Source organism: Terrapene carolina, unplaced genomic scaffold (genome assembly GCF_002925995.2).
Source record: "Terrapene carolina triunguis isolate 2854851 unplaced genomic scaffold, T_m_triunguis-2.0 Scaffold58, whole genome shotgun sequence".
NCBI classification, from domain to species: Eukaryota; Metazoa; Chordata; order Testudines; family Emydidae; genus Terrapene; species Terrapene triunguis.
In genome coordinates, this window is record NW_020664409.1 from 73,850,118 (window position 1) to 73,865,397 (window position 15,280).

General features: G+C 39.6%; 1 protein-coding gene across 2 annotated transcripts in view; it reads left to right on the forward strand.

Annotated features, from left to right (window-relative positions):
- The window catches only part of NDUFAF6 (NADH:ubiquinone oxidoreductase complex assembly factor 6), a 34,187-nt gene extending 21,458 nt beyond the window's left edge, over window positions 1-12,729 (forward strand). For both annotated transcript variants that reach the window (XM_024202179.3, XM_024202185.3), the window contains 4 exons: window positions 1,909-2,042; window positions 4,049-4,150; window positions 10,886-10,942; window positions 11,211-12,729. In XM_024202179.3, coding sequence (XP_024057947.2) covers window positions 1,909-2,042; window positions 4,049-4,150; window positions 10,886-10,942; window positions 11,211-11,339 — 422 coding nt within the window. In that variant the 3' untranslated portion in view covers window positions 11,340-12,729. The remainder of the gene's footprint in view (window positions 1-1,908; window positions 2,043-4,048; window positions 4,151-10,885; window positions 10,943-11,210) is intronic.
- The last annotated feature ends 2,551 nt before the right edge of the window (window positions 12,730-15,280 follow it).

Sequence of the window (15,280 nt, forward strand, 5' to 3'; positions counted from 1 at the left end):
TTAGATGTGCATTTGATTTTTTCCTTCCTAAGTGTAGTACTTTGCACTTGTCTGTATTGATTGTCGATTTCAGACCAATTCTCCAATTTATCAAGGTTACTTTGAATTCTAATCCTGTCCTCCAAAGTGTTTGCAATCTCCCATCTTAGTGTCATCTGCATATGTGATGACCTTACCTGTCCTCCATGAGTTCCTAAAAATAATTGATAATGGTTCTGAGATTGTTTCAGCTAGTTCCTTCATTACGCTAGGGTGAATTTCATCAGGCCCTGCCAGCTTGACTACATCTACCTTATCTTTAACCCATTCTTTCCCTATGCTAGCTTGTGTTCCAACCCCCTTGTTGTTAGTGTTAATTGTGTTAAGCGTCTGGTCACAATTAACTTTTTTAGTGAAGACTGAAACCAAATAGGTATTAAACACCTTAGCCTGCTTGATGTCATCCATTATTAGTTCTCCTTCCCGCTAGGTAGCGGACCTTCATTTTCCTCCGTCTTTCTTTTTCCTAATGTATTTATAAAAACTCTTTTTATTGCCTTTTATGTTCCTTGCTAGGTGTAACTCATTTTGTGCCTTAGCTTTTCTGATTTTTCGCCTATGTTCTTGTGGTATTTTTTTGTACTCATCCTTAGCAATCTGTCCACATTTGTAGGATTCCTCTTTGATTTTCAGTTAATTAAAGAACTATATTGGTTTCTTACTATTTTTTTATCTTTCCTTCATGCCTGGATAGTTTGCTAATGTGCCTTTAATATTGTCTGTTTGAGAAACTGCTAACTGTCCTGAACTGCTTTTTTCCTTAAATTTTCTTCCCAGAGGACCTTACCTACTAGTCTCCGAGTTTGTTAAAATCTGCAATTTTGAAGTCTGTTGTTGTTATTCTGCTGCTCTCACTCCTTCTGTTCCTCAGAATCATGAATGCTATCATTTCATGCTTTCTTTCATCCAAACTCCTTTCCACCTGCAGATTTGCAACCAATTCCTCCCTGTTGGTCAGAATCAAAACTAAAATGGGTGCCCCTCTGGTTACTTCTTCCACTTCCTGAAATAAGAAGGTGCCCCCAACACATTCCAAGAATTTACTGGATGTTTTATGTTTTGCCATATTGATTTTCTAACAGAAATCTGGGTGGTTCCCCATTTTGTGTTTTGGATATTTCTGTTATTTGTTCTAGAGATGCCTCATCCTTCATCTCCCGATTTGGAGGTCTACCTTGACATTGCTTCCCTTTTTCCCCCTCCATTTCAATTTCAGAATGTCGAAATGTTTTGTTTGATTTCAGCATTTTCTACTAAAACAATTCAGTATTTCTGAATCAAATTTTTTTAGAAATGTCTGTTCTGAAAAAAAAAAAAAAAAAAAATCAAAATTTCAAATTTTTGTCTAGATTTGGGACAAATCAAAAGTTGAAATGTTAGAATTTCCTTTGGGACAGAAATTCTGAATTTCACTTGGCTTTGCTTAGTATTTATTGCTGAAATTTTATTCCTGGTTTCTTGTTCACTAGGGGTAAGGGGTTGCACTGATGTAACTACACTGATGTACTAGGGTAAACAGTACCAGTGCAAGTCAGTTTTCACACTGGTGTAGTGTATCTGTAATAGGAGTTTGAACTGGTTTAGCTACATTGGTATAGCTACACGAGTGCAAAAAATGCATTGTAGACTAGCCCTAAGAGATGTCTCACTCCAGAATGTAGTAATCAGTCAGCTAGTTTACTAGCTTTCACCTGTGAGATTAGGTCTCAAGGACAATCTGTGAACATATGCTGTTTGAGGCAAATATATTCTTAACAGCTGTAATATGAAAGTTGTGTAGTTTCTGCTCATGAGACTTGTTAATATGTTACACTCAGGCTATTCTATGGTTGGTTATGTGGTTTTTAACCTTTATTTCTGAAAATACAGGTGTGCGGGATATCCATGCAGACCATGCAGCCAGTCACATTGGGAAAGCACAAGGCATTGTCACCTGTTTAAGAGCAACTCCGTATCATAGTAAAAGACGAAAGGTCTTTCTTCCTATGGACATTTGTATGTTGGTAAGAAAGTATAGACTGGGAACAAACAATATAGTATCTCTAACTACATCTCTCAGCTTTAGATAGATAGTATTTTCTGTTAGACCAGAAAGTAAATGTCGAAGAGCCTAGTTGCTATTAGTAGAAGGTTCACTTCCTGTGGCTTGCAGTACCCCCAGCATGCTCTTTCAGTGATAGGGCTTTTCTTGGTCTTGTTGCTTTGCTTCTTTTGGGAGGTATGATTAGAGTGATTTTTTTTTTTATTTATTTTAGTACTAGCTCACTGAAATTTTTTAGTACTAAAATGCAATTCAGTAGCATTTTAGGATTTTTCTTCATGTGCAGAAATACACATGGAATGGGAATCAATTCCTTCCTCCCAGCGCTAAATTTTCTAGTGTTGTTCCCTTTGTTTCAGAATGAGCTCCCTAGCCTTCTCTTTGCTGTGCTGTGGTCATACTCTTGCTTTTTCTGTGCAACTCAATAGTAACTACAAGTATTTGCTCACTCATTGCTATAGCATGTGGGGTCTAGTTGTACAATTTGAGAGAAAACACCTAACTGGCACTGGAATTCAGCAGCCCTTACGCTAACAGGTAATTGTCAGTGACACAAGGATTAAAACACAAGTTTCCCATTAATGTTCAAATGAGTCTGTGGCTAAATCTATAGACATAGGCATTGAATATTTATTTAATAATTTATCTGTTTGCATTTTCAAATTATGACATCGTTCTCATTGCTCTTATATAAATCCATCTAATTGTGGCAGTGCTTAAGGCACATGCACTAGTCTTCTATTAATATCATTTAAATGTGAATTAATATCCTTGATTTGCAAGTTTTGGTTGTTTTGTGTAGAATAATGAAGAGCTCCAAATTTGATAACCTTTGGCTTTGCTTTCCTGCTAGGTCAGTATTATGTGAATGGCACAGAAGCATAAAATGGCTGATACGTCCATCCCAAACAGTAACTCATGATGGGGGCTGATTAGGGCCTTCCAACTTTCATATCTTTGTTTCAATATAACTTAATATCATATACCCAGGTACACATACACACACCCACACAGAATTGTGCTTGTCCCTGCCATCACAGCCATAGTCATGTGACTGTGAAACTTTTCAGTCATCGGTGGGTGTAGGAGATGGGTGCAAAGGTAATCTCCCTCTTACTCAGACTGCGAGTGTTGCAGAGACAAGAGGCATCTTGGCAGCTAGTCAGAGTCACCAGATTGCTCTTGAATCCATATCCTCTGTGTGGCTCTGTCTTCACTATAAAATTTTACCATATTCAATCAGCCTTGTGAATAAGTAAGTTAGTTGACATGATGCTGAACCAAACTTGTCTTAGTCTGCATTAACCACAGTGTCATTGTCACCATTGTGTCACCTAATTCAATTCTCCATAAGTGTTCAAACATGGTACCATTTGTAGTATAGACAGGAGCGCCGCCAGCTTTTCTGCCACCCTAGGCGGCGGAAGGTCCCGCCCCGAAATGCCGCCCCCCACAGAGGCGGCGGAAGGTCCTGCCGCCAAAATACCGCTGCGGTCGCCGCCCCCAAATTGTAGCACCCTAGGCGACCGCTTAGGTTGCCTAATGGGTTGCGCCGGCCCTGAGTATAGACCAGTCCTATGACAATACCTTTCTTCATGGACCAGCTGTTTTTCCGGTTAAGCCGTAACTTTTTCCTTTACCCTGCTTAGCCTCAGTTGATTGATTTTTTTTTTTTTTTTTTAACTTGACACGCAAGAAGTTGATTTCAGATGACCAGAATTTAAATTCTAGCTCAGTTATCCCTAGTTACTACAAAGTATTCAGAGAGTCAGTTTATGCAAAGACTGAGTTAGTTACTCTTTCCTGTCTTTTCCTTCACTGAGCTTTGCTTCCTACTGACTACTTTAAAAATATGCATAAACGTTTTTCAGATTTTTGATTGTAGTCTGGCTGCCAGGCAGGCTTCTGGCTTTCCTACTCTCTTGTTAAGCAGAAATGGGTGTTTTGTTTTTTGCTCTTCACTCTCAGCATGGAGTTTCGCAAGAAGATTTCATAAGAGCCAATCAAGAGAAAAATGTGAGAGATGTAATTTACAACATTGCCAGCCAGGCGCACGTTCATCTAGAACATGTGAGCTTCCTCTTTTCTTGTTGATAGCATATAATCAATTTTCATGTTTAGAAGTGTTGTCGAAATGTGGTGGTGTCTTGTTGGGCACCTTATTTATTGCATCAAATATTTTAAAAACACTTTTACCTTCATGTAGAAGATCAATCTCCCAGCCTATTCAGTCCTGGGTGCCTATGCTGAAAGTGATCATAAAAGTGCTGATTGCAATTACATTGAGGAGTACAGCCTTGTAGTGTTAAACTGATTGGTCCTTTGAGTTGGAGAATAAACCTACCAAAAAACTTATTCTAAAACAATAAAATAATTTTTGAATGGAGGTTCTCTTTATGGAAACACACTTGCATGAATTTATCTATATAGAGATAGCTGTATGTGTGTATAACTACTGACTGAAAGCTTTTGCACATACAGTAGAACCTCAGAGTTATGAAGACCTCAGGAATGGAGGTTGTTCATAACTCTGAACAAAACATTTTGGTTGTTCTTTCAAAAATTTACAACTGAATATTAACTTAATACAGCTTTGAAACTTTACTGTGCAAAATAAAAATGCTGCTTTTAACCATCTTAATTTAAATGAAACAAGCACAGAAAGAGTTTCCTTATCTTGTCAAATCTTTTTTTTAAACATTCTGTTTTTTTAGTGGTTTATGTATAACCCAGTGCTGTACTGTTTTTGCACTTTTATTTGTTTGGTCTCTGCTACTGCCTGATTGTGTACTTCCAGTTCCAAATGAGGTGTTGACTGGTCAGTTTGTAACTCTGGTGTTCATAACTTTGAGGTTCTATTCTATGTCATTATGAGATGTAGGATATGCAAGGGTGTGCCTGCACAGATTAGATTCCAGGATCACAGCCATAGACATAGTGCCAAACTTTTTTTTTTCCTGGAAACTACCTACTATATGCATAGTGAGCTACACCAGCGATGTTTCTCTGGTTTTGTTTTTGCCCCACAGCCAGTCGAATTGGGATCACTGTTTCAAACTTCAGTATTTGTGCAACGGCTTTATCACAGGTTGTTATTCACATGGATCAATTAGTGGATCTGAACTTAAGAAGCCACACTGAGACCTACTCTTTACCTCTCTGTTGCTATAAATATTGAAAATAAAACATACGGGCTATGCTTATAAAAAGCACTTTGGTACATACTACATAAGCACTTGTACATTTTCCCATTTCTCCAGAAAATATAAATAGTACAAGAAGTGCTTTTAACCAGATGTTACAACAATCTCTCTCTGTGTGTGTGTATACATTTAATTAATTAATTGCATTAAAAAACTGCATTAAAAGAACATTAAGGTGCAAAGACAAGCTCTCAAAAGTTAAATGCCAGAATTAAGGTTGCCTGTGCAACCTTAGTTCAGCCCCCTTGTGCTTATGCATTGTGATATTCTTTAATTACATAATTATACATAATGACATCCTTTTCCCCCCCACAGCATCCCTGCCTCATTTAATGAATGGGTCTTCAATATTTCTTTTTATCTTTCATAGTTGGCGTGTGCCACCAGGCCTTATTTAGCATCATCCAAACACTGCACTAATTACAAAATTATTAACTCCCTCATGGGAATTTTTATGGTGCTCTCACTATAGTATCTGAATACATCACAACATCTCTGTGAGATGATGATGATGATGATTATTATCATTACAGCTGGGCAACAGAGGCACATAAAGATTAAGGTCAAAATTGTCAAGTGTCCACTAATTTTGGTTGTCCAATTTGAAACAACTAAGTCTTGATTTTTCAGAGTGTTGGCTATTTCCTAACATTTCCTAAGTTTTGCGTGCTTGACTTTGCAACCTTAAAATTCTTCTTAGGATTTTTGCATATAATTTCCTAACTTAAAAAAAAAAAAAAGCTGACCCCAAGAATTCTACCATATGGAACCATGTTAACCCCAACTTTGGGTCATCAGCACAGTTCAGACCATTGGAACTAACCGTCACTGGTAGCAGTAGTGGGTTGTTATCCTTTATCTGGACCAGTCACTAGAGGGAGGATGAGATGCTTGTTTTTGCCGGTGGATTTCACAGGTATTTGCTGACAGCAGAGGAATGGAGAGATTTAGGATGCCAAGGTTCAATTCCAGGTTTTGCAAGGGAGTGTCTTAGTGTTTATGAGGGGTTTGGGGTGCAGGCTGCCCCGGGGCTGCGGTGGGAAGAGAGGGTTCCCGCAAGCCTGCCTGGACTGGGCCAGGCCAAGGGAGGGGCTCCTCGCTCCGGCTGGGCTGGGCCAAGGGGAGGGGCTCCTCTCCCTGCTGCGGCAGGTCTGCACTGGGGCCGCCAGGGAGGGGCTTCTCTCCCCGCCGCAGCCCTGGGCCCCTGCAGCCCTGAGCCCCTGCGCGGGGCTTAATAGGCAGCTGCACGGAAACTTGGGTAGAGTTAATTTACTCATTTAATTTACTGATCACTGGTTGGTCTTTCCATGACTAGACTAAGGCCTGGTCTACACTACCAAGTTAGGTCAATGTAAGCTGCCTCGTGTTGACCTAGTTGTGCATGTATCTACACTTAAATTTGTCTCCCACCAATGTAAACTCTGAGAAAGTACTGCGGTCGATGCAGTGCGAATGTAGACGCTAACAGTCCTCCAGCAGCTGTTCTACAATGCCCAACACTGACTGCTCTGGTCACAGTTGAGAAGTCCACTGCCTGGGTGTCAGAGACTGGAAGTTCCTCCCCTTAAAACCCTGCAAATTTTTTAAATGCCTTTTCGTGATTGTCCATATTGGCGAGCACACCTAGCAGCTCTCCATTATTGTGTGCAGCTGCCCAGCTGACCATGCAGGCTACGCGTTCCAGACGCACTCCAGCCTGGAATGGACAGGAGCTATTGGGTCTCCTGGGCCTGTGGGGAGAAGAGGCTGTGCAACTATGGCTATGGACTAGCCGTAGAAACATGGACATCTATGAGCAGATTGCTGAGGGGAAGCAGGAAAAGAGATATGATAGGAATCAACAGCAGGACTGTGTGAAAGCAAAGCAACTGTGTCAGGCATATCATAAGACCAGGGAGGCCAATAGTCAATCCTGTGCTTAGCTGTCACTCTTACAAGGAGCTGCATGCCATACTTGGTGGGACATGCAACTGGGAGGTCCAGCTCTGCCATGAGCCAGGACATGTTTGAGACTCCATCTCAGTCCAGTTGATCCTGGCAGTCGAGCATGGGTGAGTCTGATGGGAAGGAACCTTGGGTAAGTGTATACGTTTTTCCTATTACAGTGATGGCACCTCCCAACTTAGCAGGACACAGCTATTGACTTTTCATTAATTTACTTGTACTAGAAGAAATAGTGGTACAACAAAGAAAGGTAGAATTATCTGCTTTTCATTCCCCTGTAGAGTTAGGTAAGGGGGGCCACAACATATACTGCAGAACGTCTGGTGGTAGCGAAAGTAACCAGTTAGTTGTTATGGTACACTATGCCACAACTCATAGGATCAGTGACAAATACAGTGTAATAATCATATATGTACAGCAAGCACCACAAAATTAATAGGTGCATTGACAATGTTATATTAATAGATGTGTACCAAGCACCACACAATTCCTAACAGGTCTTCAGACTGCAGGGTCAGCTAGAGCAAAATCCACAGTAATGTGTTGTGGTATATTGCCAATAAAATCTTCTTTCAAAGCATCCCTGAGCGGTTTTGCTCTGTGCCTTGAGAGTAAATAATGCCAGTGCCCCTCCAATCTACCAAAAGCACATTAAACTGTCGTTTTTCACCTGCTGAGCTGGTAGTTGAGTCTTTCCTTGTTGCTGTTTAGGTGGCCAGCATATGGCTTAATGAACAAGGGGTATCCTGGCTCCCGAAGGATCACTATTAGCATTTCAACATCGCCAATGGTAATTTGCTGGTCAGGAAAGGAAGTCTGGGCTTGTAACTTTCTGAAAAGTCCTGTGTTCTTAAAGATGCGAGTGTCCTGCACTTGCCTGACAGGACAACATTGATGTCAGTAAGGTGTCCCTAGTGATGCACCAGCACTTGCATAATCACAAAAAATAGGCCTTTCTGTTGTACTCTGTGGCAAGGTGGTCTGGTGCCAAAATAGGAATATGTGTGCTGTCTATTGCTCCACTGCAGTTCAGGAACTCCACTGCTGCAAATCCATCCACTATGTCCTGCATATTGCTGAGAGTCTCAGTTCTGCATAGCAGGAGATGATTAATGGCCCTGCACACTTGTATGACAACCACTCCCACAGTGGATTTTTCAACTCCAAAATGATTTCCCACTGACTAGTATCAATCCAGCATTGCAAGTTTCCATAGCATGATAGCCACTTACTTTTCCACTGTCAGTGCAGCTCTTATTCTGGTGTCCCTACACTGGAGGGCTGGGGCAAGCTCGGCACACTGATCCCTGAATGTGGCCTTGTGTGTCTGAAAGTTCGGCTCATCATCCCAAGCTGCATTAGGATGCAATCCCACCAACCAGTGCACCTTTCTCGGGCCCAAAAGCAGTGTTCCACTGCTTGCAGCTGCTCTATGAACACCACCATCCATCTTGAATGGTTCTATGTCCTACAGCAATATGCCCACCAGGAAATTGTGATGTTTCTCCTGGCTCCTCTTGTGGCTCTGCAGATATTGGAGGATCATGCATCCTGTGCATGCAATGCTTATGACAATACCGCAGGCTCCGTAGTTCTGTCAGAGATGGCAGATGGTGACAAGTCCCATGTGGGTTTGTGAGATTTTCATAATAGGCACAACAGTTCTGGGATAGAGGTGGAGAAAGTAGCATAATGGGAACTGCACCCTGCAGTCCCAGTCACCCTGCATGACTTGTTTGTGCCCCACTGTGCATTGCACCGTCTTTTGGGAAGTTTTGGCACTGGATGGGGGCAAGTTGTACACTGGCATACTTACCCATAGTGCACTGCATTATGCATCGACACAAACACTCCTTGTGAGTGCACACACTGCCAACACAAGGAGTCAGGTATGCACGTTCACAAGCAACATAATAACTGTGGCGGCTTTATGCCAATGTGACCTGTGCCGGCAAGTTTTGTAGTGTAGACATGCCCTAAGTGATGTGATATGCTCCTGCAATGACAGTTACTGCAGATACTGAGGGAGTGTTAAATTTATAACCAGTAGAGGGCAAAATAAGCTGTTGAAGAGAGTAATTTTCTTTAAAAGCTCTGTGATTAAAATACAATGAAAACAATCAAAATTGTATTGAATACAAGTGAAAGTTCTGTTGCAAAGGCAGTCCCTTTTAACAATCTTAAGTCCTGCTGACACCTTTTTTTTTTTTTTTCTTTTTAAAAATATAGTTCTATTCTGAAATGTAACTCTGGAAAGATGGCTTCTGTTGTTTCTTTGTATGCTTCTCAATTGTTCAACATCAAATGTGCTCAGTTTACCAAGCAAAAAGATGTTTTTCTAACTGTCAGCCTTGCAAGACATGGGAAAGTCAAGCTGGATCCTTTTCTGGCTCATGCATCATGACCAGTAAATATAACCAACAAAAGTGTGTTGTAGGTTTAGTTAAGGGTGAACTTAACCCCGCAAAATGGGGGGTGGGGGGTGGGAATTGTCCTTTATTTCTTCTGTTTAACCTCCAAGGTTAAAATAAAAAATCCTGCTCTTTGGAATATTTAAGGGATATTTCTTTCAGTTGAGGGATGTTAAAGCTGTATTTCAAGATTCAGCCTATTACTATTCCATTCTATTTGTCCAGTTCTCCAGGGGGCTATTTAGAAAAAACAGGGAATTCAATCATTGATATTCTTGGTATTTTTAAAGTTAAAAAAGCAGAACAAATGTTTTTGGAAAAAAACACTGATCCTGTATTTATAAATAAAGAAATATTAAAGGACAATTTTTTCTTTGTGGTTTTTCTTTTAGGTTCAATGAACTGTATACCTTGATTTAAAAATAATGCAACTGCAGTTTATGCTCCAGTCCTGCAGTCAGATCTGTTGTCTCAGACCCCCGCAGCCATGCAGAGCCCCATAGAAATCAGTGGGGCTTTGCCCAGACCCAGTGGTCTGAGCTAGTGGATCTGATTGCAGCATTGGAACCTAAGGCTATGTCTACACTACAGATACTACAGCTACAGTGCTACAGCTGTTCTGTGATGGTGCCATAGTATAGATACTGGATACAGTGAGGGAAGTGTTTTTTTCATTGCTGTAGTTACAGCTGGTAGTTAGGTCGATGGAAGAATTCTTCCAACTACCTAGTGGTGTCTACACCAAGGCGTAGGTTGGCTCTGTCTCTCTCAGGGGTGTGAATTTTTTGTACTGCTGAGTGACATAGCCAGGTCAACTTAAGTTTTTGGTGTAGACCTGCCCCAAGTTATTAATTCTTATGATGTGGAGACCAGAAGTCAGCCCCCCACCCCCTCTCGTACATTGCTAACAGGAATAAAAGTATTAAAACAAGCAGAACACATGGGGAGCAGATATGTGGAATAAAAATATACCAGTTTACCTACAGTTTAAGCCTGCGAAAAGGCACAGGAATGGTAACAGGCATCTCACAATATTAGACACTTGGTTTTGTAATTACTTCTATATATGCTGAAGGATGGTGCTTGGTTTTTTATATAAAGAAAGTTGTACTCTTCATTGCAGTATATTCAAATGTGAAAGATTTAAGCTCATAAGTTTTGCCAGTTTGAGCCATAAAACTCAGTATTTGAAATTCACTTTGACATGGTAACTTCCCTACTCAATATTTTTTTCCTTCTCCTTTCAGGCTAGGTCTTTCAGTAAAAATGTTCCTGTTAAAGCATTTCCTGCCTTTCTCTATACAGTAAGTGTGATAACAGTGCACTCTTTAAGTGGTGAAGTAATTTGTGACTAGTTTAAGTTTCTGAATGGTAATGCACCAAGTTAAATGTTAATTAGTAATAGTTTTTTTTTTTATTTCAATGGGAGTCCTGGGTGCTTAATACATCTGAAAATTATACCACCTAATTAGGTGGTTTAGATGTTTATAAAATAATATTTCATATACTGCTGTTTGTATCTGATAGCTATTTGTGTACGTTATACATACTAAACCTTTTTTTCTTTTCTAGGTTGCTTTAGAGGATTATTTATATAAAATACAGAAAGTAGATTTCAACATATTCCATCCAAGCTTACATAAGAAGAGTACGTTACTACCATTGTATTTATATATTAGATCCTGGGAAAAAAAATATTAAAAATAGACTTAACATGTCAGACTGAGTACTGCTTTTTTTAAACTGATAATTTTATAGAAATGTTTTTGTTAAATAAGCAATTTTGTTACACATTCTGTGAACTGTTCTTAATTGGAAGTAACATATGAGCATGACCTGTAGCTATTAGCTTGCTGATCATAGGAAAAGCTTGTTCTGGTCAGTAAATTAGGCAGATGTGATTTGGCAGACACACAGATATGAACTGTTCTAAGGTTACTCTTGTAGTCATTTTTTTGTAATAACCACACTTATTATTTACTTGAAGCCAAATTTTACTTGGGATAATCCCCCATTAATATTATTTACTATTTATTCCTGGCAGCATATGCTATCTGCTAAATGCTTTCCTAACATAAAAGAAGACCTGATTCCTGCGCAAAAGAGCTTACAATCGATACTCTCGTATTCAGCTAAGCAACATTATTTAGTATTTTACAAATTACACATTACACAAAGCAACATTTCTTGTGTATGCCATTGGTTTGATGGCACCACCACTTAAATCCTTCTTGATGCCTTCATCTTGTCCCCAAGTCCTTGCTCTTGAGTCCCCACATGGGCAGAAACCTGCTTCTGAGATATGCTGGATGTTGACACTTCCAACTCTCGATGGAGTTCCTCCATATTTCAATGGGAATTGTTAGGTGCTCAGCATCTCTAAAGATAACAACCTAAATGCTCAATATTTCTGATATTTGTTTTCTTTCATAAAATCGTGCTTCCTAATATCCATTTTTGTTTGTTGCACAAATCCTGTAGTTTCCTTTGCTATCATCCTTTTCCTGTTGCATAGATATTTTGCATTTAGAGGTTTTTCTTTCTTTCTTTCTTTTTTTTTAAATCAGGATTAATCTCCCCAGATGCTTGGTTGCATAACAAGATCCTGTGTTTTTTATTGCACAGTGCTACATAATGAATTTCTGAGAGCATGAGCCGTAGCTTTTTCTGTCACAGGATCTGTTACTATGGAGGAAACTTTGGGAATCCAATATTAAACATTTAAAACAATTCCATTGAATGAAAGACTAAAGCTGTGCTTCTTACCTTGATTATATTTTCAATGATACAGGTATTTATCAGTCTTGCAGTTCACTATTTCTGAATGAGAAATTTCAATTTGAAGCAGTTTCTTTCAGGACTTTCTCTTGACTCTGTATTCTGTGTTGTTACAAATGCAGTAAGCAAAGTGGGCATGAAAGTAAAAAGGCATCTTGGGCATTATGCTGTCATGTATGAATACACTGGATTCTTCCTCCCAGGACTAGAAGTCAGGAAATCTTAAAGGTTCAGTATTGCGATCACCATCCCTTCAGTCAACTAGCTCATCATTGCTGTTTTTGAATCTGCCAAAAGGGTCTGCTTAAAAAAATAGTTACTGTTGCCACCACAGTGCTCCCTAATGCTCTACTAAGCAACACATTTTCTCTGATTTGTTCTGTGTTTCTATTTTAAAAAAAAAAAAAGCATTACAACTGGCTCATCCTGCAATTGGTCCACAACCGTCTTCTTAGCATGCTGAGTCAGGGCAATAGAAGCAGCCCTATCTGTCTTTCATTAAGAGGAGTCTCTCTAGAAAGTTGAAATGCAGCAGGAAACTGATACAGTAACTTAGTGCTGAGTGGGAGAAGACAGGAAAAACCCAGCAGTATAGCCAACATATAAGTTGTTAAAACTGAACTCGTGGCTTGGAAGCAGAGCAATGCCTTGCTTCAGTGCTGGATCTGAGGAGAGTTGACTGCCGTAGCTACAGAAGAATCAATCAAAGGGCTAATCTGTGCTAATGTTAGTAACCATGTGATATAGTGAATGGCTAGCATACTGGTAGAGAAAGCTTGTCAGTGAATTAGTAAAAAGAGTATGGAATAAATCAGTTAGTGTTCTGTTTGGTCACATGAGAGTTTATGGTGACCTTAGAGAATAAAGCAACATGCGGAATCACAAATGGCAGTAGGCTTTTTTTAATCATACAATTTATTTTATCTCCTGTATACCCTTTAGGAGACCATTTTCCCCTTTCAAGTGCATGCATAATTCTGGTTTTAGGAATGATGTGTGTGCATGGAGTTGAGAATATGCCCTAAAATAATTTAAGTACCTCTCAACCTCAGTACAGATCTTAATTTGCCAATGCCCCACCATATATCGTATCGTTTATTGCTTGTAATCATGGCCATCAGAATTGGTGACTGAAAATAAATCTTTTTCCTTATATAATGTAAATTAATCCCACATTCGTGGGATTAGAGTCTTTCTATTTTTAGTTATGTTCTGGATTTCTCACTTAAATATTTTCTCATATTTGTGCACTTTATGAGAGATATGAACAACCAGCTGATTTGGTGTTGGTACTTCAGTAGACTAATTGGGGGACATTTTCAAAGACACAAATAGTGATAACTGCCATTAATGCCTTTGTAAAACTCTTCCATTGCCTGTTGACTAGTTAGCATAAAATGACTGATCTGGTTGCTCAAATTCTGTTTTGATTCTGGAAGTGAATGGTACAAAAGCAATAGGTTGCATGTCTTTGTTTCAGTGGCTGCAAAAATTAATCTGCTGGTCATATAATTTATTCCTTGAAGGCCCAGTCATAGAATCATAGGACTGGAAGGGACCTCAATAGGTCATCTAGTTCAGTCCCCTGCACTCAAGGCAGGATAATATAATAATTAGATCATTCCTGACAGATGTGTGTCTAACCTGTTCTTAAAAAGAAGTTTCCACAACCTCCCTAGGCCATTTGTTCCAGTGTTTAACCACCCTGACAGGAAGTTTTTCCTAATGTCCAACCTAGACCACCCTGGCTGCAATTTAAGCCCATTGCTTCTTGTCCTATCCTCAGAGGTTAAGGAGAACAATTTTTCACCCTCTTCCTCGTAACAACCTTTTATGTACTATTACATCTCTCCTCAGTCTTCTTTTCTCCAGACTGAACAAACCCATTTTTGTTTAATCTTTCCTCATAAGTCATGTTTTCTAGACCTTTAATCATTTTTGTTGCTCTCCTCTGACCTTTCTCCAATTTGTCCACATCTTTCCTGAAATGTGGCACCCAGAACTGGACACAATACTTCAGTTGAGGCCATATCAGCACGGATTAGAGTGGAAAAATTACTTCTCATGTCTTGCTTACAACACTCCTGCTAATACATCCCAGAACAATGTTTCTTTTTCTTTCTTTTTTTTTTGGCACAACAGTGTTACACTGACTCATATTTAGCTTGTGATCCCTTTCTGCAGTACTCCTTCCTAGGCAGTTATTTCCCATTTTGAATGTGTGTAACTGATTGTTCCTTCCTAAGTGGAGTATTTTGCATTTGTCCTTATTGAATATCATCCAGTTTACTGCAGACCATTTATACAGTTTGTCCAGATCATTTTGAATTTTAATCCTATCTTTCAAAGCACTTGCAACCCCTCCCAGGTTGGTATCATTCACTAAGCTCCAGGTTGGGACCCCAGGTTCAACAATTCCTAACCTGGGGTTACAAATGAGTGTAGACACTCAAGCCCTAGGTTAATGAACCATGGTCTTCTAACTTGAGTTCTGCTAACTCGAGGGTTTATATTGCAGTGTAAACATACCCTGTGTACCCAGCAGTTGAATTCAACACAAAGTAGTGCGGAGACTGACCCTATCACTTCCATCCAAGGATCTTAACCATTGCTAATAAATTCTCACAACAGTTGTAGGAGAGAGTTGTTCGTATTCATTGTACAGATGTGACAACCAAACCATGAAGAGCTGAGTGATTTGCCTAAGGTTACATCAGAAGTCTGTACTGTAACAAAGACAAGAGGTTCTGACCTATACTCCTATATTTTAACCACAATACTATCCTTTACCTTCTAATGCTGTCTCAAGAAAACAATGTGAAAGGGTTATGGTCTACCTCAAAATGCTAAGAGAGAGCTGAATT